Source organism: Mizuhopecten yessoensis, unplaced genomic scaffold, assembly GCF_002113885.1.
Source record: "Mizuhopecten yessoensis strain PY_sf001 unplaced genomic scaffold, ASM211388v2 scaffold8811, whole genome shotgun sequence".
Taxonomy (NCBI): Eukaryota; Metazoa; Mollusca; class Bivalvia; order Pectinida; family Pectinidae; genus Mizuhopecten; species Mizuhopecten yessoensis.
Genome location: NW_018407733.1, coordinates 1396086 through 1422548, shown reverse-complemented (window position 1 = coordinate 1422548; position 26463 = coordinate 1396086). Strand labels below are relative to the sequence as shown.

General features: G+C 34.5%; 1 protein-coding gene across 1 annotated transcript in view; it reads left to right on the top strand.

Annotated features, from left to right (window-relative positions):
- LOC110456584 (collagen alpha-1(I) chain-like) overlaps positions 1 to 26463 on the top strand; it is a 154721-nt gene that overhangs the window by 66254 nt on the left and 62004 nt on the right. Inside the window, exons 2-3 of the mRNA XM_021507404.1 lie at positions 6665 to 6856; positions 12202 to 12264. Coding sequence (XP_021363079.1) covers positions 12207 to 12264 — 58 coding nt within the window. The 5' untranslated portion in view covers positions 6665 to 6856; positions 12202 to 12206. The remainder of the gene's footprint in view (positions 1 to 6664; positions 6857 to 12201; positions 12265 to 26463) is intronic.

Genomic DNA, 26463 nt, shown 5'->3' with positions numbered 1-26463 from the left:
ATGCCTATTATTTTCCGAAACCTGAAGGGGTTTGGACCACAGTATAATTAAACCATTTAATTACAGTTTAACTCTGCAGCCTGAACTGTGAGATATGACACGGTTCCACAAAGCGCTGCATGTTGGAGGAAGATTTGCACAGCATCTTAAGATAACTATAAGGACAAATGGTGTCGGTACTTTCACATATATCTTATAATGAATTGGATAAGAAGAGCTGGGCATATTGCAACGCTTCAATTTTTGAAGGTGGTGGGGGATGGATCAGTGATTTCCAATAACTTATAATCACTGTACACCTGCCACTTTGAACTTACATATCCGTTTTCATATAAAACGACGAAGAGCAATGCTGTTAGCTAATGTTAAAAAACTAGCATTAAAAACGTTACCGTATATTTTAGAACGCAACACATGTTTAACTGAGGGTTTCTTAGTCTATCTCCAATCATCTAGTATAGTAGCTATGTCTGGGATTACATCCTCCCTTTAGGTTCCCGCTTTATCTTTCTGTTATAACCGGTGGATGCACTACCGGTATCCGTAGTACATGTGTTCCTCTCGTAAAGCGTTATTGGGGAGCACTGTGACCGAATTCTTCATGTTTTTCATGACTGTCTCGGCCAAACATATGAGATTCGGTGCCAAATGCCTGCCACAAAAGAAGCAACAACAATTTAGAAATGTGGCTTTGTTATATATATAATTATGTACTATAAACCTGATAGGTGGCTTTTATATATATATATGTACTATAAACCTGATAGGTGGCTTTGTTATATATATATATGTACTATAAACCTGGTAGGTGGCTTTGTTATATATATATATATGTAAAATAAACCTGATAGGTAGCTTTGTTATATATATATACTATAAACCTGATAGGTGGCTTTGTTATATATATATATATGTACCATAAACCTGGTAGGTGGCTTTATATATATATGTAGTATAAACCTGATAGGTGGCTTTGTTATATATATATGTGTACTATAAACCTGATAGGTGGCTTTTTTATATATATATGTACTATAAACCTGATAGGGGGCTTTGTTTTATATATATATGTACTTTAAACCTGATAGGTGGCTTTGTTATATATACATGTTCTATAAACCTGATAGATGGCTTTGTTATATATATATATATGTACTATAAACCTGATAGGTGGCTTTGTTTTATATATATATGTACTTTAAACCTGATAGGTGGCTTTGTTATATATATATGTTCTATAAACCTGATAGATGGCTTTGTTATATATATATATGTAGTATAAACCTGATAGGTGGCTTTTTTATATATATATGTACTATAAACCTGCATCCGAAATACACTTTAAAAGCACTGCCACTATATCTGTTGATGCAGATTGGATAACATAAAATCTTTACAAGTTATATGCATAGATATATAGACGTGCAAGCAGTTGTTGTTGGAGACGGCAGCCTTAGATTAGGTGCGGAGTGTCTGGGGAGTGCGCGAAAAATTATATTTCAATACCATTACACTGAAATACGATGTTTATATTTGTATCATTCAACATTCACTCAATGAATACATTGTAAAAAATTGACATAAATACCGGGAACTAGTCTGACACTAGAAAATAAGTCTAGTATAAGTATTCTTCAGAGATTCTTTAATGTAGGCAATATCGTCGAAATATCAAAATATCTCGACTACTCATGAAACAATTTATAGTTAAAAAAGGCAGCACCAAGATTGAATTTACTTATCTTAATGGTCTAAGTAAAATCTTATTAATTCTCTAAACATTTCAAAAGTGAATCCAGCACTTAAAAATCTACCATAAACATAAAGTTCTTTTCTTATGAACAGCTGTTGAAAGAGCACTGCTTCTCCAGTGAGATACAGCTAGGCATTTCCCTACACTCGTGTTATTACGATAAATAAACAGTAACACTTTTGAGAAGCTATATAATAATGTGGTAGTGATATGAACCAGGAAGTAATGCACTTGCGGTAGGATGGTTACATCTCTCACATCGCTATAGGAATGTTAACTCCGGGTCAGCTACAGCAGTCCTTCTGTATGACATCGCTAACGTTGGTAAAGTTGAAGTACATGTAATTTTTATCACATAATCGGCCTGTTATCCAGTGAATTCGCCCGTGTAATATTTTTACATACATGTATGTCACTAGTGAAATATACCCTTGGGCGTTTTTTATTGGCTATGCCAGTCAGAAATCGATTGTGACGTCATAATATGGACACTCACGTGACGTCATAAATTGAGAATGGCGCAACAAAATGGCTGTCTCCGTTTGATAAAGCCCTCTACATTTTGGCTTTAAAACCTGTCAAAATGTAAGTTTTCTGAGTTATGTGATAAAAAGGATCCTAAATTTGTTTTCATTTCATATGAGCTTTTATGAAACTCGTCTCGAAGTTGTAATTTTTGCTCGCCAAGGCTCGCAAAAATTAAAACTCCTGAGACTCGTTTCATATAATTTCATATGAAATAAAAACTCATTTGATATCCTATATGTATATAATCAGATCCAACGTGCCTGTGGTATTCTCTGCACATCATCACGTCATCATCGGTCATTAACGAAACTAAATGATTACACTTGGTTCATACAGTGCATATGTATGTGTAAAGCATACCACGTAATGCATCCAAATGTAACAACTAATTCATTCTTTATTTCACTTCACTCAAAAACAAAGACCAAAACTTGAACTTCCACCAACAGGTGCTCTTGGTACGTACTGAACGTACGATTCAAATGTCAGCAATTCTGTCGATACCTAATGACGATGTGGCTGTAGTTAAACGTATTGCAGAACCTCGATGCAGTGCCCAGTTTCACTGAAGTCCTTTGTACATTTCTTCCTAAACATCACTAGACTGTTAAAGTTTTCCTGGACACATATTAACAAGTTTATACTGTAAGCTATCTGCAGATCATAAATCGAACAGGATGTGGTTTTGTATCAGAGACAAATACTGGACACTTAGGAATAATGTTATTTGAAAGAATTAAAAAATACTGCACATTATTGCACATTGATATAACAAGGCGACTGTATTGAATTATGATGCTCTTTGATTTGATGTGACTGGGATTGTAGATAGCCCCTTCCACTAGGTGTGTTACGACTTAGCTGCTCTCTATGTAGCCGTTAGGACATACTCCATCCTAGTAGCAGTAACATGATCACTGTAATGTTGGACATGACTTTGTAATACCCGTGATATATCAATTTGATAATTGTAATATGACATTTCAATAAGATAGGAATAGATAACATCGGTCTAACAATTTCGATGTGTTCTTGTTAGGTTTTATTCTGCCTATGCCTGTAGGTATTACCAGCGAATGCTCGAAATTATGCTATTTCCATAATAAGTGTTAAAATATATAGATTTAATTCTATTGATTGATATCAATTGATTTTAACTAAATGATTAATTGATTATCAAAATTGAAATAACACTTTCAAGTTCTAGTATGTATATGGTAATACAGTTATGCACTGTGCTAATAGATGAACTCACTTTTTTAAAATCATGTTTTAAATTCTTATTAGAAACTCATTGTTAAAATGTGCTTACAAATATCATAATTTTCTGAGGAGTGTTTCAAATTGATTTGAACCTACACCTGTCTTTAGATTATATATTTCAACAAAGTTATGAACTGATCAGTTATAACATTTGAATAACTGAAACAGTGTTATTTTTAGATACAAAAAAACAATTTAACAATAAGAGTGCCTCAAATTATATGATATTAGGGAATAGTAAAATCTCACTTTAACGTTAGGGAATGACAAAGCAGTGATTGTATACCCCCAAGCTACCATTATGTAGTCGTCTGTCAATGTATGTACATGTGCAGTAATTAGGACTTCTGTCACAGATAATCTGTGCTGTCTGTTCAGTAGGGTCCGCGTGGCGGAAAAACATAATATTGCTGTCAGAATTAACACATTAGATTCCTCTTTTAAACTCGTCCAGTGTGCACTTTACTTTTTTATTACTTTCTTTTCGTTATAAGCAGAATATACTAATGTCCTTGAGTTAAGCATATCACGCAACATCATTCACACGGATTCACAAAGTATCCAATGGATAATTTAGGCATTGTTTGGATATGTGCATGTACCATAATAAAGTGTACTGTAATATACACTGTATTAACAAAAAACGTGACTTGTTTGGGTCTCTGTTGGGGAATTTCACGTAATCACACTAACAAACAAAGTCTTTGAGTTTCTCCTACACATTCCCAGCTTGTACTTCTGGAAGTAGTGCGAATATTGTCGAAATCAGTCACAGTCTTCAATATAACGTACAAATTAACGTATCCTAAGTTGAAGTTGCGTTTTTGAAAAACGTGAACGATCTTTTCAACCGTCTATGTTGTTTAAAATACTATATTGAATAATAATAAATAAAAGAACGAAACTCATGACCAAAGGATATATGCTAACTGACACATTGTACCTGTAATAAGTTTTATAGATTAACTATGGATGCGTGTTACCGTACTCGGTTCATCTGTAATGTGAGCTAGACCTACCTTCCTAACGATGCATGTACCTTACCCTGTTATTTGGGTTAGAGCTTACCTCCCTTAAGGAGAAAGTCTGATTAAATATTTAAACTATGATTTCTTTTCTTTTTCTACATTGAGTATCATACCAGTGATTTTCATGCTTTAAGGGTATACGCGATCTTCAACAATATACTTGTGGCTTGTTTTGGAGTCATCTTTTTTTTATGATTAATGCTAGATCTGTACACCTGAATTAGAAGAAAGTAATGTTTGCTTTGATATAAAGTATGATATGCTTAATTGATGATTTGCTTTGATAATATATATATTGAACTTTTATTTTGGCAGCTGATTATTGATCAGTTTCCACAGAGGGACTAAGATTTAAGAAAGAATGTTTGATGTTTGGTACTGTTTCAATGACGTATCGATTGTCCAATACAGGTTCTATTGCTATTGTCTTAAATACCTATGTTACACTTACACAGGCGCCTTCTATCAGAACCAAAGTGTGATACACTACATGCGATACTATGCAGGTTTGTAACATGTGTCAGGTCAATCGAAACGCTTGTAATAAATCCTTATTTGAAATTCGACGTTCTCATGTTTTTCCTCCTTGGCATTCAACCTTTTCACAACCCTCTACTTGACCAAAGAGCAATAATTTAAAGGAATGTAACACTTAAAGAAAAATATTAACTTAAAGTATACCGAACGTGATTACCCAACACTTTTCTTGCTTTACCACCGCCTTCCTTCCTATTACAGATGTAGGTTCACGGTGTACCTACCTAGGTTACAACAGATCCCCTTGTTCCAGTTTCATTGATAGACATGGGTTTCCGTCATCCCGGTCACGGTTCGATGACGCTCTATCGACAGTGATGGGTACCCGTGTTCGCACGAGGGCAAGTAAAACACTTCATGCTGCTTGGATTCTTTAACAAATTTTATGAGATGGATAGATTTATTTTTATTTTACTACCTTAAAATTTGAAATCTACAATGCAGACTACTTAAACTGCCATCACTACTGGTTAAGATTCTAGGTGCTTACGGTCCTAATAAATATAGCACACATGTCAGGTATCGTAGATAACACACAGGTGGGTGATAACGTAGCTCCCATTGACGGGCAAATCAAGGTAAGGGTTAACGTAAAACTGGATATGTTGTAAGTTTCTAGTGACGCCGCCGCAATAACAGTGTTTCAGACGTAATGTATCTGATAAATATTGATTCACAGTGATTTATATATACAAGTATGTTGTGTGCGCATCAGGGCACGTGGTTATATGTGTTGAGATTAGGACGACTTGTAGTTATATGTATGTAGAACATTATGTTGTGAAGTGGTTCGAGCAAAATAGTTTATTATACGTTTTATGAACATTCGGAATAGTTTACTGTATATAGCTTAAATGTGTGTAGGCTGGGTGCTTTAGCCATGTCGATATTACATCGTGAAGTGGTGCGTGGTGATAGTCCCGTATCACTGTAAATATAAGTGTTTTACGGTAGTCCCACAGTAGTGTCAGTGATTCAATCATGTTAGTCATACAAGTATAAAACATCCGACCTGGGAACCAAAACCTAACTCTCACGTGGAATAGACCACAACTGTTTTTTATAACTAGATGTGGAATTGTCATTATTTGTGTGGGATTATGTGTCGATATGCGCGGCAATCTGTACATATAATGGATTAAATACCGACATCTTCATGCTCTTAGAGCGAGTTTTCACAGGAAGCAGTGGACACAAATCAGTCCCATTTGGATTATCGTAACATTCATGGTTTTACACGTATGCAGCTTAGCGTGTCTGTCTGAACAGATCCCTACATACTCTTATAGCTAGTAACAGAGACGATCGGTATGGTCTATGATAGCATATTTATCTATCCGTAAAATCATTCTTCGAACTTCTCAGTTTTCACGTAAGTCACCCACCTCGCTAACACATTACTTTTGTGAGCTACTCGTGCTTAAGTAATTGTTCGTCCATTCTCCACAATTAACCAATCAGAAGAATTCTTCGTAGCCAACGAAGGGACTTGTATAGAAATAATGATTTTCAGAGGCCGTCCCCTCTGACGTTTTGTTTTTCTTCTCTATTTCAGACAGTGGTTCACACATAAGATATAAAACATGGAATAACGACCAGGACGAGCGCTACGCAAACGACTGTTACCATAGGGCTTCCAAGGCGGCTATCGTCTGCTACTGTGATTCTGGGGAAAGGAGCAAGAAAAGGAAATTTAATGCACTGGAAATTCCCCTCATTAATTTTATTGGAATAATTTATATCGTAGGTAAGCACAAATTTATTATATTTTCTATGAAATATTAACATATTTAACTGGAAAAATGAGAACTTCTGTCCATCGTATATAGAAAAAGAAAATCTCTAATCCTACTTTAAAAATCTATATATTTAAAACCAATTTCAATGGATTTATTGTTATTGCCTCCCTCTTTTGGAAGAATATAAAATACAAAATATTTTGAAGCATATGCTACTGTCAAAATATAGAGCGAACCATTTTGACTGGCAAGTGATTGTTAAAATAGAACACAAGCAATTCTGTTAAATTTGTTGTCGAATTCAGACACAAATATCTTTTACAATAAACAGAAAACCATCAGTATGAGAAAAATGCATCAATTGTGATGAATGAATTACTGTCAACAGAAAAAATAGCTCATATTTTGGTAAATAAGTTACTGTCTAATAAAAATCACGAACCTTTGTTTAATACTTAAGTGAAGGGTTTATATTCACTTGCAAGCTTGTTTTTTTAATGCCCTATTTTTATCACGAAACACAAGCAGTGTTGACAGACAAGCTACTCAGATATATACAACATGGGATTTACAACATACGATACTCTCAAAGACATAAAACAAACAATTAATGAATATAACACTATTCAAAAGGTAGTACAACATCAATACAGGACAAATGAACTTGTCTACCTGTGTTCACAAAGTACGTAAAGTAGGTTTGTCGTACAGGCAGACAACATTAAAGATGACACGGAGTGTCAAAGAAAATCCTGTCTTGTTTGATAAAACCGTTTAAAAAGAAAGGTAGTCTAGTTATTTAGCTGCGTGCTCGGAGAACTGGCGATGTGTGGCTAATCTCTTTGGCAGAGTATGTGCAGTGATATGATATATGTCGAACAGGTGTGTGGATTGAAGCTGATTAAATTAAAATTCTGTTGAAAAGAAAATTGCTGATATAGAAAATTGTCGGAACTGCCACAAAACAGACGTATACAATTTCATCTTTTTTTTCATTTTAGACTATATTTCATTGAATAAGATTATGTATGCTGTGGGCGCTGTGGTTCTCGTTTAGTTATCAAGGGTCTGACACCAAGCTGATGTATCAGGGATACTGCTTTGATGAACATAATCTAGTAAATATACATGTTTTTTATTTTCTTATCTTGATAAATGCTCATTGTTATAAAACATCAAATAACCATAAACGAAATCAGTATATAATATTTGAATAGCAATAGCCAAATTAGTGCATTACCAATGATAACAGTTTATAAACTATTTAATTATGAACTGTTAATCAGAATCGTTCCATGAAGTTATGTAAAACTAGCTCAAATACTATTCCTTTTTGTCGTTAATATGTTGATTACACCCAGCATTTAGCTGGATAAGCGCCGTATTACCCCCACACACTCATACTTTGTGTGGAATAATAAATACAACCGCAGCAACACCATAGAACCAAACATTTTTGCGACCTTCCATCAAACTCAGCAAGACTCTCAAGTTCAATTTGTCTGACCTTCAGCAGATGTAGATGATAAGAGTAAGGGTTTCCAGAACACGTGGAACTCGGTACATATTCTAGAGCCTAATGTAGCGTGTACACTAATAAAAAATAAGCATTTATGGCATTCATTAAATATGTCTGATTGTTTTAATATTCCCAGTAAGAATATGACACCTCTTGTTCAGTGTAAGGTTCAATTTATGATCTTGAAACATAGTCAATGAAAAGTTTTGTTCGGTGGTAATATGAGTAGAGAAAAAAACATCTGGACAAGTTATTTGTTACTTGAGTGTCATTTGTGGTGCTATTCACACTTAATCTTATGAGAGCACCTGCTTTTACCCTCAGATTTTTGTTTGTAAGAGTCCGTTAAGTCTTCCATGTATTCCACTTGAGTGTGTCTTTGAGTTCCGACGTTGTCCTTCTGCAATGCCTCTGTGGTAATATTTAGAACTTGTCTCAGTTGATGTAAACTATATTGCTGCCATATAAATCGGTTTCATCAGTTTCCAAGAACGTGAATATGACATTTTACACGGTCATTTCTTAATTTTATATTCTTAAACAAGTATGTTATATGATACGTCTTTATAATCGTGATTTTGCCTTCTTAGAGTCTCTATATACGTCAAAATATTTATGAATATGATATAACTAGAGCATGGCCTTGAAAATATCAATTTCCGCACAATTTTAAATTTGCAGATACCGCGTAATCAAGGAAAGAGTAAAGCCTTTTAATCTGCCATCGGGATGGTTTTATATCAATTTCAAGTTCGTAGTTATAGCATTAAACCGCATTTGATGTTGATAAATTAAGTATATTACAGCATTTAGTTTGCTTTTTGCTTTTTGCTTTTTCGTGATGAAGTTGGGTAAGCTACACAGAGATAACTACCAGAAGTCTAAACCGACTTATCATCCTCTACAAAAACTCTCCAACCTAGCGAAACAAATAAACGTCAGAACGGAATATACAACTCGAGTAAAATGAATTCAAAAGACTGTCTTATGTTTATCTTAGTTTTATTTTTACAGTGTAAAAATTAATTTAACTAAACAGCAGATCATGAGTAAACTTTTAAACAAAAGGGTGATGTTTGGAGGATATCAACATGGTGTATCATCTCAAAATACCTGACGTAAAATTAGATTTTCTTGGGCGATGTGTTCTGTTGACTGAGCATTATGTAAGGAGTATTTATTCTTTAATGCATTGATCTATGTAGGGAAAGAATCGGTCTGCAAACACGACCTACAATCATGAAAGGTTTGTTGACTGTGATTTAAGAACATAACTGATCTCCATACCCTTCTAGATATTACGTTAGACAGGTTGACAGGTCCCGTGCTTGTTGCATGGAATTGGGTGATTGAATGATGTCCTTCCATTACGTTATATATCTCTTCACCTTAAACCGTTGTTGTGTTTACGTATCAAATTTTACATCGGATTTGTCTTGATGTGTTGACAATGTGGTTTATTTTACATATCATTGCTTGTAACTTACGATGTACTTGAAAAAAATATTTGGAAAGACAACATATGAAACCACTTCAACTATAGTTCAATTGATTTTTTATAAGAATTAAAATTGTAAGAACATTAACGGAATTTCTGTTTGTACCGTTATACCTTTCGTACGAATAAAATGCTAGTGTTATACCAAATTCCAATATGAGGAGAAACTGCGTTATGATACTGTATTAAAATTATTCAGTGGGTTAAGTTTATAATCTGGTTAATTAGATATATGTGAAATAGGTTTATAATACATTTTTCTGACATTTAAGATAAATGTGTATTAGCGTGTGTTGGAAACCTCTGTGATAGATATGGGTGAAATTAACGCTTGCGAGAGAAACACCAGAGAAGCTTGCACGTGCTATGTTAACGTGTTCATGTGATTTTATTTCAATGATAGAAAGAATTCCCACAAGCAGGTTGCGAATTTGACATAGCAATCGTCTGATATTCTCAATTTGTCGAGATGATATGTGCAGTTTGGTAATTTTTAAGCTTAAGCGGTAGGAACATATTGACATTTACGTACCATGATCATTACTTGACCCAACCAGAATGAAACTCGCCTTCATAGCGCTTTAAATACAAATTGTTTCACGCAGGTTGGTTATACAATTATATCAGAGTAGTCAAAATGACGCTTGACAAAACGCTGCAAAAAACACCGTGACTAGGGTAGAATGAATAGTTCAAGTGACTAAGATTGCGTTAGTGCTGTTCGTCCAACATCGCGTAATCGAAATAACACATGCCAATTACACTAATAAATAAGGGACTCGTTTCAATCAAAGGAACAATAGTGTTTGGAATCTAAATAAATATACAGATAGAACGCTACTTTTGTTATTATAACGGTATGAATGCAGATTGTTAAACAAGAAGTTTCGTTACTTGGAAGAAGAATGCAGTTGTTTTTGCTGACATCATCAGTATGTTTCCTACCGTAAATGGCATTTGTCCTTCGTCTTTTTTGAACGTGTGAAAGGAAATATTTAGTATCATATGTTGATCTATGCAGGCAGTTATCCTACTTTTTTTCAAGAACTGATTAAGATATCCCTTTTGAGATATGAATCTTTCCTTACAAGAAAACACAGTGTTAAGGGTTATAAAAAGTGACATGTTGACTTCACAGCATAAAAACGGAATAAGTAGCATCTTAAATAAGTGCTGCCATGCTCGAGACTGTGTTGATACCCTTTTAGTTGTGTTTCAGAATTGTATCGTTTTCCTTGTCTGAGAGTACGCATACGCCAGTTTTTTTTATGTTTACTATAAAAGCATTTGCTGCGTTGGACTTTTACAACCTAACCCTGAATTGGCTATAAAAGAAATATATTTTATTTCAAATGTGGAATGTTCTCAGCATGGTGTACACCTGCTCAACCAAAACAACAATGCCATGAACACTAGACACAAAAAACCCGAAACCAACAGCCATAACTCATTGAGAAGTATGCTAACGAACAAAACCATTGTCAATAAAGTATAGCAATGAACATAAATACACTGTTTCTTTTCTTTTGACAAATGAAAACACAGCATTGTATAAAAAGTCATTTTAGAAACCAACACGGAAAAGACAATTGCTACATTTCATACTTTATAATTATGTTGTGAAATTCTTTAGTGTGTCGTCTGTTGAATGCTTTCTGTCATCCATGAGTGTTCAGGTTTTGTAATTTGTGTTAAAATGATGGGCTACTTCTGTAGGACACGGCGTAATGCATACTTTAGTTACCGTGCTAGTGTAGAGGGGGATCCTTTACACTGGCGACATGGTTTTACTAACGAGAATTCTGACACTGTGGTAATTAGAAAATCACTCCACGTGTCTTACACCTGATCATGACGGAGATAAGTATCTGTTTCGTACTGTATGTGTATAGGTATAAATACCGTTCCTAGTGGTACACTATCTCCCTTCGTTAGAAGACAACTCAATACTGTTAATGATAAATCTGTCTATAGCCTCTGTGTCGTAATTGATAACGAAGTGCTTGGACACAGGTTGCGATATGCACCATTTTAGGTTTTTCTTTGAGTTTGCTATTGTTGACAGTCTATGCTATGAGATGTGAACTATTGATAGCATAACGCAATGTATCAAATCGTGTATCGCGTTGTAAAATCTTTGAAACTTGGCTTTATAATTAATTCTACATAACACAAATATGTTTTTCTTTTGCAAATCAGTGACAAATTTTGAAATCGATATTACCGCGACACCCTTTTCAATTATGTTTGAAAAAATAAAAGCATAATGCCAAATCAATGCATTTTCTTACTGATACAAAGTGAATACATGTTGTAACATTTCTTTTCAATTTCAGACAGAATGGGGTGGATAACCGGATTGGCTGTTTTGGGCACGTTAGTCAACGTTGTAAACGCACGTAAGTATAACACAACTTTTAACGACACATATATAGTAACATAAACAGTTGATTGTTGAATCGTAAGGTAATTCTGTTACTTTAATGTGTTTAACATGTGGACTGTTAAATGCCTTCTACAATACGCTAGGATCACCGTACACTGCTCCCTGTTATAGCACTGTATACATACATAACGCTTAGGTCTGCTACATAGAGCTTTGTCAGCTAAAATAAAAATAGATTAGACTTCCAAAGACTATTCTTATAAAAAATACTGTAATTCATTAAAAAAATTCTATTACTAGATGGTCATTTTGAAGCCCATTTAGTGCACTTACAATGTAACACATGCGTACTCACGACAAAACGAAAATAAATTTGAAGACAAAACCCTTTTTGTTTGCGTCGGCTGCATAGTGTGAGGTTATTGTGTCTTGACATTCATTCCCCAGTGTGGTATGTGAAGTGCACCAAGCTGCAAATCTGTGTATAATCATTCTTCACATTAACACACCGAGTGCTACCGCTTGCCACACCGACTATGCGCAAGTGGCAATTTTAAGGATCGGTGACTTTTATTAGAAGCCGCTCGACCATTATCCTGACTTACATGTTTATCACATGCATAAAATGCCTTAAAAATCAAAATACATTTGTACTTTTTCGTAAAATTATGAAAATGATGATTTATTTGTAGGACATGTTTTTTTTTATATATATGTTAAGAAAAAGATTTCAACGGAGGTAGGTAATAGTTTAGGGATAACCCGTCTTAAAAGGGTACTCTTTGGTTTCTTATATATTTTTCTGTTTTTGTTTCAACGGGACTAAGATATAAAATGAAAATGATCCCTACTCATCTATCGTGATCATTATAAACATCTGGGCCCCGATGATATTTCACACTTGGTGAATTGCTACATGTATACTATCAATGATACAGCGAATATAATGCCAACATACAGATATTTAAACAGGGGCGTGAATAGAGGTGTCATAACACACATAGCGTAGAATTAGATTGCTGATCGGGGATACACATATTTGGCGCTGAGACAGCATAACGGTTATGACCAAGGAGCGTATTGGAACAGACGGCTGCTTCAGTACACACTCAGATCTGTTACAATGAAAGTCAACGTGCCCTTCTTCATTTCCTACATTGATACATTGTGAGTAACGTGTATGACAATCCTTACGCCGTACCCCTTATTCTTGTCGTATTTCTTACTTAAATTATGATTCAATCGCAACAACATGTTAAGTCAAAGTGACGTCGATATTATTTTTAATCACAACTTTCAAAACATAATTTTCAGGTACAAAACAACGGGTTCTTTTAAGTATCACGCTTCTGATGTTCATTGAAAAAGTGACGTTATATAGTGATGACGATTTGTTTTAAATGATCAGGTCATATAGCGAAAACTACAAAATTCTAATATTTAAATCTTTCAGCAATGACCAAATAAATATATAAAAAAAACCCAGAAAAACACTATAAATCAATATTCAGTTAGACAGTACTTAACATGGAGGACAACAAGTCATGACTGCTATTACAAAATCTACATACAGCAATGTCAATGTATACAGGGAACCAAAATATTTTTGTCAGTTGAAAGTATATAAAGAGTAACGCAAAGTTAAGCTTGTGTACTTTCATGACTGTCGGCAATTACATTTCATAATGATATCCCTTTAATATAAAGGGAATAATAGCTATCGTAATATGAATTATTTCTTTAAGTGTTTACTTGAAAACCTGAATTTGATTACATTTACATTCATGATCCATTTACATTAAAGACCGTTTACAATTGTCAGAAGGTTTCACATTTTTTACCCTTTAATGATAAGTTATGACAATTATTACCAAATAATACAATAACATAAATTTCCCCGTGTACCATCCGAAAAGAATAAAACAAAGTGTTATTACCAATTTCAACAATGTATTTATTATTTGTATAGTCTAGTGTCTCCTTTAATAGTACGAAGGGTATCAAGTACGACTTGGATTTATCAAATTTTCTTTTACGACGGTAGAGAGAGGTCACTGTGACAGCCAAAAGACTAAATACTAAAGCTTTATAGACATTATCATAAAAGTAACTATATGGAAATTATTTTGAGGTTAATAAATGGGTAATAAAATATTAACCACGATGGATTGACAAACTACAGTTTCTGTCTGGGAACAGCGACGAAACTTATATTAAAGACTACCAACAACATTGTGTCACATTGTTAGTCTGCTCCTGAATTAGGGTTATGATGTTGTAGATTTTCTAAAGCGATTCAATAAACTGAAGTGTTTAATCTATACGTGCCGATAACTACTAATCAACCCTTAATTAACTGTAATCATCCACTAATTAGGACTCCATAAATCAGAAACGTATCAGTCTTATTACAAAACGTTATATAAATCCGGAAGGATATATGACGAATTCTGTCTTTGAAGGATGTTTAAGTTGGCTATTAATCACTAAACATATTTTCCAGTTCACTGCAGCGTATATCACAGATTGTTAATTTCTGGGGTTATGTCGGTGTGTTCTGAATATTTGTATGTCGATACACATCTCACCTTCGTACCGTAACGACGGACAGAGACACGTGTTGTCAGGACAGCAGTGCTCTATAGCGACTAGATAACTGGTGGTGATACTCTAGTGACCAGCACGCTTGTATAATCAGTCTAGCCCAAATTGTACAAAGCGTCAAAGATGAATAGACAAATGTTACACATGAAAGACTTACTTTAAATCTATGATATTTCGGAATTTAAACATAAATTTATACATTTCGGGATTCAACTTCGATCTTTGGAACTTGATTAAAATATAATCTATTTCAAAAATATGACTTACGTTCTTATCTAGGATTGTGCAATAATAGTTCAAGTTGTATAATAGTACATTAGCATTACGACACAGTACCATGACGTTTAACTCTGTAAAGTGTCGCTGTTGAAACAAAATTTACTTCTGCTTAATTTCAAATAACATAAGTCGAGTAATAAACATTAAAATTCACAGTTTTTCAGACACATTCAAAAATAGTATTTGGTAGTAGGCTGAAGTTTGAACTTTGGAGCTAGAGAAATTTGAACATGGAGCTAGAGGAGTTTGAACTTGGAGCTAGAGAAGTTTGAACTTGGAGCTAGCGAAGTTTGAACTTGGAGCTAGAGAGCTAGAGAAGTTTGAACTTGGAGCTAGAGAAGTTTGAACTTGGAGCTAGAGAAGTTTTTTGTCACTTATTGGATGGCCAATTGAACATGCTATCGTGTCACTAGCACATATATTCAATTAATACAGTGCTCAATTTAACGTCAAAATTAGTCACGCTTTCGTCAGGGATTTAAGTAAGAGTTGCTCCGCCATTAAGTAATTTTTAAGTGGTAGGTTACTTTGATATATAAGACATATTTTTAATTGGCTTTGATCAATTAGATTTAGCGTGTTTTGTAGGACAGCAATGCCTAAAAAATAACTCTCTAAACATTTTTGAAACTGGACCACAGAGTCATTGTCATTATGTTAACAATTTGTTTTTCCCATTGAAATTAAAACAAATGTTTTGGTTAACGGTTCCGCTTTGATTGTTTCCACGATGTAATGTGAAATAGACCAATGAAGCAAATCTGTTACAATTACAGACCCCGATGAAGGTTATAACATTATACTATACATGGGTTCATGATGGCTTGTTCTTGGTCCGTTGTCGCCATGGTTCACGTGCACATTATTGTTTCCTTTCGTTTCGATTTTGTCGTTATATATTAATGCTCTCGTTTATTTTCCTCCCCCAATGACAATATTCAGATAAGTTTAACGTATCAGCATCATATTGGTCTGTTAGCTCATTCACCCCTACATTTATTGGTGTGAAATGCATATGTCTTGATAACTCAGTAATGGTTTGCATCATCCACTGTTGATGTTTAGGACAACAATTCAGATCCCGGATTCTTAGACTGATATAAACTTTCATCAAGATTCAACATTCATTGCTGTTTACTTTATCTTGTTGAACAAATATATAATTTTCTTGCATTTATTGACTATTGTTATTGCAAGTAATTTTTTTTCATCAAGTTTAGATACATTTCCACGAGAATTATCCATTTTGTTGACATTTGATTTTTGAATACAAGTCTATGACGTTTTCATGATCCTGAGACCATATGTTGGGATGATACTTCGACCTTTCCTTATTTTCCAAGCCCCCTGAATGGTATTTAATGTATATACACACTTTTCAATGCCTCATATCGTCCAATTTGTTACGTGTAATTGAAAACAAATGTTGCAGTGTTTGTTGCAAATATATTCTCATTTCAGCCAAATAATTCGCGACTCACCGTAACGAAAACATGTGCAGTCTCCTGGGTGGCCTGTAAAATAGAGTTACTGAGTCTTACTAACAAGTTGTGTTATATTACCCGTATCGAGGTAGCTACAATGTTTACGTTGTTCACACCTGTTTTCTACCCCTTTCATTAGTCAATACAACCCGCTATTACCTGCCTCTTCCCTGTACCGCGTCGAGATTGATGCGTTCCACTGAGAAGGTCACGTTACGGTGTTTTATAGTTGATGTATGTTAACTCAGTGAATGTAGAAAGATTATCTAGCTGAGTGGTGATCACCTCAATCTTAAATATTTGTAATTCTGAAGATTATTTAATCATGAAAGAAGTTAGAGCCATTATTTGTGAATGAAGGTATAACATGTATTAATGTTCCACATGTATTTAGTATTTTCAAGATCCTAAATATTTTAAACAGCTCCATCCCCCGCACAAATTCAGCGTTATGGTAACATGATAACAGTCATACATTTTAAAATCAGATTATTGTACTTACCAGAAAAAGTAAAAAAACAGATATGATGGCACCGGTAGCTGATAATTTTCAAACATTTTTAACGGTGTGTATGAGATCGATTCGCGCTGTTAAACTGAACAAAGATAATGTGTTTATGTTTGATACGACTCGGTGGTCAGTTTCCGGTATGATATCTGCTGTAAAAAGGTCTCCACGGGAACATTAACCCCTGGCAGCTGTAGAAACATCATTTTGACGAGCCCATTTGCCAAACACTGAGACTAACACAAATCCCATACATTCATGATAATTTAGTAATTGTCAAAAATGATTCGTTAACTAGTAACAGAAAAGGACAGGTAAAACAATACATTTTGTTGTTAATTAAAGACGTTAATGAATTAAATCAAGAAATATGGTTTTCATAATTATGCAATATTCGTGGTGTTTTATTAATAAACGCTTTAGTAAGGGGCGATAACAGTATAAAGTATTTCAGTCATAGACTTGTTTCTAATAAACAAAAACTTCTGTGAAAGATATCGCTTGTAGTCCAAACCTATGTGTGGATTTAAAGTTGTTATTAGTCAACTGTAATAAATGCAGTTAAACCCCACAGTGCATTTTCAGACCTTAACACAGCTTAACCATCCAAAACAAATATTCAACATGACATGTGGGTCGATTTTTTACAGACCTTTCTTTCACCATAAAGATTTACCAGACGATAAAATTAATTTATTCTCCAGTGCACGATAGCATGCTGACGATACGTGCCACATATCGCCTCGAGAATGTGATTTGCACTGTCATACTCTGCAGATAAGGTCCGCCGCTAGTACAGAATACCAATGGTGCTCGCTGTATGTTTATCACGTAGTAGCCTTCATGCCAGCTTGTTTTCAGTCTTTCTTCATTTTATTTATTACTGAAACTTACACACTGGATGCAACTTCTAATGCACCTGGAAGTTCTCACTTATAATGATATGCAACATTACCTTTCATTCCACCTGAGTGTTTGAAAAGCCTCGTTAGCAATATAATTGTAATGTTAAAAGTGAATTTATGAATAATATGATACACTTTTATTCAAAAGAGTCACTATTTTGCTTTATATTGGTGACATTTTCAAGTCTTGCACCTACTAAGCTATTAGGAGACTAAAGAAAGTCATCAGCAACTTATGTTAAATCGATCTTAAGCTGCTACTCTAGGTACATTTAAATTTAACGAGACCCAAACGAACATATATACTTGAGTTATTTTCACCTTTTGAACAAACCAGTCCCAATTTTTAAAAGTAAGCCACCATTTGTTAACATGCAATGTTCACCGTGTAAACCCATTACTATAAATAATACTTAAAATTATGCATGTTGTTTTGTGCCATCTTTGTCATAATAGATGGATATTTATATTATGTATACGGGAATATAGTGCAAGTATACATGATTCTTTATACATATTTTTGGCATCACACTTTCTTTTGTTCAGCTCTTTCTTTTGTTCAACGTCTTAGTCCGACATTTAGAAGTGTTTAAATCGTTGATGACCGACATACTTTGTATATGAAAGGAGATATATAATGGCAACTTTCTCATGTAGTACTTAATCTTCCGGAACATGTCGTTTCACCTACAGTTTTTTGGTATGGTTTCACGATGTCTTTCTATATTGGCGTTTCCTTGGTCCCTTTATTTCTCGTCACGACAATGCTAGTTCTGGATTTTCTCCATGTATACGTAATTGGCGCTATGTTTATTCTTAAAATTTCTGATATGTATTTCAGTATGAAATTCAAACAGAGTACGAACAACATTAATATTCGGTCATATCACGTCATAAAGCAGCGTTTGACACCTTTTTACTCCAAATTTTATTATTGGACAAACCCCAATTCAATCTGATATTATTTCCTTCTTGATTTCTAGTAGTTTGTATATGCCAGCTTCTTCAATGAACATACGTTACTGAACATGGCACAAGTCACAATCTCAATACCCAATACTGAGTAACAATTATTCGTCGGCTTTGAAAATACCTAACTTTATTTAACCTATCATTGAAAACACAATCCTATAGGTCTATATCAACCACTGAACTACGGTAGCATGAACCGAGTATTCTCACTTCGGGTTATTGCGTACGCGCCAACACACAAATCATACTAACCAAAGCACAAATTGAAAAAAAAAAGACATTTTCGAATAATAGGGTCTAAAACAATACAAACAGTAATAAATCTATGTAGGTCTGACAGTGGCTACATGCATGCTTAACCCTAACTCACCACAGATTGTGATAAGACCAAATGTGATACAGTGCGGAGATGATCTTTAACCCGTCTTTGAGGGTGCTCCACACCTCCTGTGTTATCTATCCCTACTGCCTGTGTTCTAGCGGGTGACTGGCGGTGACCAGCGTCTAAAGCACAGTTCTCAGATAGTGTGTTTGGACGGCCATTGTCCAGAGCCACAACGATGGCTATCGTACAGGTGGAATACATTATATTTATAAGGTGTTCTACGTGCGATGCACGAGAATCTACTTCTCAGTGTAACCCGAAACGTACAGCGTGATATAATCATAACCGACAGAATAACTACACTATAATTAGCTTAATGGTTTTTAATGGTATTTCATATTTCCTTCCTTCTAATAAGCTTGTATTTATTGTATGTCAAAATCAGCTTAGTTCTTTGGAGTTAACAAAGTTTTTCACCAGAATAAAAAAAAACGCTTTAGAATTTACATGTTTGCAAATATTTCGAGATTTTTGTTTTATCAATTATCTGAAATACAGGACATGAACCAATATTTCATAATTTAAGGAAAGATCACTAAACGATTTGCTCCTGGTGATATAAACAGCATGAACTATTTTCAACCATTCCTACTACATGCGTTAGTGAATACACCTGGTTTGTTTATAGGAATAGGTTACTATATGATACGGATTCATGTTGCCAAAAATATTCGTTGTAAATAAATTTGTAGTAAAAAATATATACAAATGTTACAACGTAGTAAATATTTTAACTGTATCTAAACATGCCTATTCGCCCATGAGTTTAACAATTATATTCCAATACTTTTCACTTTTGAGGCTCAATTTTGTCGACACACTTTAACCAAAAAATACAATTCACTTGTAAACCTGAAACAACTATATATTACAATTATCACATTAAGCACATTTTACTGGCTGTTTTTCTGATATGAGCGTTTATTTGCTCCCTCTCATACTATTATTATAGTTATAACAATAGCAGATACACCAGTTATAGCGCGTCATGTATAAGTTGAAGTAAACATTTCTTAGACGCTTTACAGGCCATACCATACAGATAATATATATATATATGATATAAAGCCCTTTCAATAAATTCAACCTTTTGCAGACTTGGGGAAAATGTTGTACATTGTATGAAGCAAATGATGTGCTCCGTCTACCAAACAGAATCAGGGGTTCCTTAATGGGTTTTTATACGGAGACATGGATAAACCAAAAGTGCTGCCCTTGTCATACTTCTGATCTTTACCTATCCATGTCCCTCCTACCAACATTTTGGCGATGTCTCCTTACACACCCTCTGATCAGCCTCTGCTATATTCAGCATATGAAGGTACCAGGAAGACAAGTGTGCACCTATTGTGCAGCCAGCGTAAGCAGATCTCAGGAAGACAATATCCATATATTACATAACCTCGTTCTGAGCTTGGTTCACTCAGTTTAAATATCAATGTTTCCTTATATAACTATGTCAATGCTACCACTGTTTAGACATATTACATAATGAACATTGTTTAAACCATCTTTGTATGATTATAAAGATAAGAATACGCCTCGTATACAAAACGCAACAGTTACCATAACAATTCAAAGCTGTATAAAATCACCGAGTGATACTCTGGAACTAACTGTCTGCCAGATCAAAACACAGTCACGAGAAAGCTTATATAGCTGAATGACTGATGCTATATCATATCTGCATCTCAAAAATAATTAAAACTGAAATAAAGAACGCATGTGATGCGATTCAAAATTAGCACAATTGGATAAGAACCAAATCATGTTTAGAAAAGATTTTGAAAAAGAAATTAACTTGAAAACTTTCTTTGTATCTTTGTATTAAGCTCGTGAAACTTGATGAATTTCTGTCTGGGCTTGTCCATATTGATAACGTTGATTTATGTGTGGCCGGCTCCCGGTACTATATATACCTGCGTGATCTGTGATAAGATATACGAGATTGTACGATAATGACCATATTGTCCGTACGCTTAATTTTAGTAGTCGGCATAACCGTATTGCATGTTACTATCTCTGTATGATCTAAGCTTTGTACATCGGAAATTTAAGATGATTTATATTTATGAATGATATCATGTGTTCAGATCGTTTGTTTTCATTTTATTTTAAGAAGTTATGAACAGGAAAAATGCATGACGTCATACCGATTTTAGATATAGAAGTCATTAGAAAACAGATCATATGTTATACTTGCTCCATGTTTGATATGAACACGAATCATAAAGGATGTTAAGATAATGTAACTTTGCAGAGTTAAATGTCGATGTCTTCAAATATTCTGTTGATTGTTTTTATAAAATTGTGGACTTGCTCAGTGATAATCCAAATGAAATGCCTTTAATCAATCGCGGTCTGTTATTGCAATAACGTTACATTGCGTTGGAGACACTCAATAAAGTTAGACCACAATTTGAACGAAGAGAACACATGTCTCAAAGGTCATTTATGAAGTGTATACTATTTTTATCGGAACAAATTATTATTTAAAATTAACAGTTTGTATACAATAGGATAACTGTGACAGTTAATTGAAAATAGAAATATTTTTTGCACTATTTAACGTCGCTTGATCTCGATATCTTAACATGGTATCAACGTCTTTTTGTGATAAACATAGTTTCCTTTACGGCTATTTCTGGTGCAAACGTCACTTTCTGATCCTCAATATTTCGTGTTTAGAAAGCTTCGTGGTTTGTTCCATGTACATTCTGTTACACTGCATTGTATAAGATTGGGGCCGGCATGTGACATTTCGTTTTTGTAATGACTTGATAATCAAAGGTCAACATACCTTCGTGTTTGTCAAGGGAAAGGTTAGGATGTATAGGGCCGGTGACCACTGTTGTACACTGTCAAACACAATTGACATCAGACGGAAATGTCCCCATACCGTTAAACATTCTCCACTTCTTTGCGTATAAATTCATTAACCCCGTTTTTCATCTTCTTTTGACACTCTTCCTAACCTTAATTTCTAATAAATATGAAACAAATTATAAAATGGTCCGTTTTAGCTGAAAAGATATGTGTATACCTGTAAACTTTGCTACAGTGTTGATACATTTGAGCCACGCTCATCCAGACAACACCAGTCTGACTGCACACTATCTTGTCTGTGACGTTTGAGATATACAATTATCTGTCTCTGTTGTACGTGTATCTAAATCCGATCATTTCGCTATCCAGCTATCTTCTTTGAGAACCAAGTCAGCTTAATTAGCCTCTAATGTATTGAACTTATTCATGTGTTACTTTAAATATGTTTGGCTTTCCTGCATGAAGCAGCTTTCTTTAAAAACAGTTGCACATGAAATTTTAATGCAAATGCAATAAATTCATTATCATTTCACACCTTCTTCAAAGTGAACGATGAAGCGAATAATCCGAGCAAAGGGGAATTGGAAATGTGTTAGGCGGCAAGATATCCTTCAATAAACCGTTGTTATATAGTCTTCCTTTCACCCGACAATAAATCAGGTCTATTTGGTTAATAAACTCCTAATTAGTTTCAAGTTTGCATTCAATAATCATGTGACTTACATAGAAGTAGTTTAAATATAACGCTAAAACAAGTAAAAAAATGTATAGCTTATATATGAAATAATCATTTACCCATTTCTACTCTTTTTTAAATTTCTTCTACGTTACAAATACAAATTGTTTTTAAGGAAATTGATACTTGATGTTGCTAATGTGATCAGCTTAAACAAAAGCTTATGTATCAATTTTCCCTCTTAACCCTGTTCTGTTATAAAGGAGATCTAATAGAATATTGAAACAGATACTGATATCTGAAGTATATAGGTGTGCCCTGTTTCCTCATTCACAGACAGTTTACTATGTGAAGTGAAGCAGTATATACAGTAGTAAAACACCGCCCCGGAATGTATGAACCAGGTGGTATTTTATACACTGGAGCTTACCACGCAATATCATGGATTATACTGATGTCTGTGGGAATGCAGAGGGTTTCTTTGAAGCGCTCCAAATGGGAATAAACCGACAGTCTGACCTAAACCCGAGTCCGTGTTAGCGATAAACTTTCATGCTAAAAGATATTTGTACAGATAATTGCATATGTATAACTGCTTACTGTATCACGTATTTTTCAGTTCTACGTCAACCCTCTGACATATTTTCCCCTGATAGTTAAAAGCTATGTCGACTTCATCGCTGTGTAAAACACATTACATCTAAAATGACTTTGGAAACAAAACCGGAATTGTTGTATCGAAGTGTAATATTGCTGTAATTGACAGTAGTCTAAATAGCATAATGATTTCACATTTGCACTCGAGGTGAATTCTAACATCAACCTCCAAGTCTTCAAACACATTTATATCCAAGTCAATGAGTCCAGATGTATCAGCCCTGACCTATTACAAAGCTAGGGCCTTCAATAGATGTGCTAAGATATTTCTTACCCACAAAGACATGTCCTAAGCTACCTCTCCGGTGTTTGAAGGTTGTTACTGCTGCCAAGATCTGCTCCTTTAACGCTATTCCCACACATGTCAAACATGACATATGTGGCCTTGTGACTTCGTTACAAATCTAATGTATCCTAATGTTAACGATAATGCTATGATATATGCAATCCAATGCAATATTACATTACATTATTGATATGTCGAATTCTGGACTTGAATTACTTAACTGTTCATAGACAAGTATAGAGTAATCGATTGTTTTGTTTGATATGCATTACACATTTGACATAAGCGTTATACGGTATTTACCTTTCTATCCATAGCTAACCTTTCACTCCACGCTATTTCATTGACTCGTACAGTTTCTTCTTGGAGGTTTAGTAATTGGCATTGAAGTGTATATATATAATTGATATTTGTACAATGAATAACTCCCTTTTTATGTGTTTTTTTCCGTGGGTCCCTTGCCTTAACGGGTTGATTGATATATCACTATTTGACGTTTTTATTATTTGATAATGGTTCACCGTGTATATTCAGCTATTTCATTAAAGATATTGTTCATATTTGTAAAATTCAAGACAATAAGTAATAACTGTAATAGGTTCCTAACTCATACCGTTTTTCTGGTGTTTTTTTAATGCAAATGGCAACATATTTCTATACGATAGACCTATTATGGTGGCGAGTTATTGATACACGGGAGTCACAGCTATGGATCACATGTGATTGACGATTATGGAAACGATAAATTAAGGCACGATACATTCCTATCCAATGGACTTTAAGGTACTGATGTAAGGAGTCGTTTGGACATGAGACCCGGTTGTTAGTCCTATCCGAGTGACTGTTATGGTAACAAGCCACTGGGATAATGGACATGTTGATTTGAATCCAATCCGAGGGACTATCCTGGGCACGAGTCAATGAGTCATGGACCCTACAACTATGAGTCCTATCATGAAGACCATTGTTGTAACATTTTAAGTGCAATCCGATGGACTATTCTGGTAACGAGTCAATTTGACATGGGATCTACAGTTTTTAGTCTTATCCTCTATCGAGGGACTTTGATTCTGGTAACGAGTCACTGAGAGACAGAGCGTACTGTTTTGAATACTGTCCAATAGACAATTTCGGTATTGTTGTCTGAAGGTCTCTATGATGGACAGATCAGTTTGGTATATAAATGTTTGCAACACTCATAGCAAAATCCAATAAAACCACATCCGATGGCTTGAAAAGTCAATTCATCCATCATTCATGATATGCACAATAAAGTACTAATAACATGCCATAAACATTGTACTGATAGAATACCCTTGCACGGGGATCTGAATTTTAATGTGATAATATACACAAACTTAATGCCATTGATCTGTTTATTGGTTTTTAAAGAGAGCTTTAAACACTGTAACACATGGAAAGAACATCAAGGTGACGTCTCTTCTAAGATATAATTATTGTCCACCTGCGCGTTTCAAAACGTCTAATAGGTTTTATTTGAACTGATGAACGTGAACTACACGTGTATCTGCGTTGATTGGTACCAATGTATTACAGACATAGATAACATTACAAAGACAGACTGTACACAGTATCTGATAGTATCAAAGTTGTAAATAATTAATTAAATACTCAGCAATACAAATTATCAGTACAAGCCGTATTCAGCAAAACACGATTTGTCTGATTGACAAATGTTTTCAAGGGTAAACCTTACGACGGTAAATATTGCAATTTGTCAAAGCTCTCTTAAATACCTTTAATGTCTTTTTCAGACTTGTTGTTTGGCAATAACTAGAGTTTATCTAAAATTAGTAACAAAACGAATATAACGTTTGCCTTTGTTTCTATAAAGGAGGGCATTCATAAATTATTGATTAATATATTTTATTTAGATGAAGTTTGATATTTGAATTGCAGGTATTCAGCAGATTTAATCACGAGGCTAAAAATGGAAAATTGAAAACGATGCGAGTAGGTTTTGATGTTGGTTAAAGGGTATCAGGATTAACGTGTAGAGAATGAATCTGTGGAGAATGTAAGCATTACCGATACTATTTCACTTGCACAAAGGCTGTGTCGTTCTAAAGGGTAACAACGTTTTGTATTATTTTATTATACATCGCACCGTATCGCCAACTCTGATTGATATAATTTACAATTAATTTCGGATATGACAGATATGCACGAACTTGTGCTGTATATACGGGTTTTATGCTTGTTTATTACATAGCTGAGACCCCCATGTATGGAGTTTATAAATGATCAAGTGTATTTCATAGATGTCTCGCCGATAAATAATTGAATTTGATAAATCTGTGTTGATATTAAATGACATGGGATGCGGGTTTTATATCTATCGAGTGAACACAATTCACAGCAAGTAATTTTTCACACGACTTCACAGTGAACAGATTTCAGGTATAGACGCGATGTTTAGTATCAAAGCATTAGATGCCTACTTGATCGGCAGATATAAAAAATGTTTTTCATCAGTGCTAAACAGTTCTCATTGCCATATAACTTTCCATTCGAGTGATTAAAGCTGGAATTTCGTTATGCATCAAAGCAACCATTTCCGGTTTAGCATAAGTTGTGTCGACTGCAAACGTGTGTAACTATAGACTGGT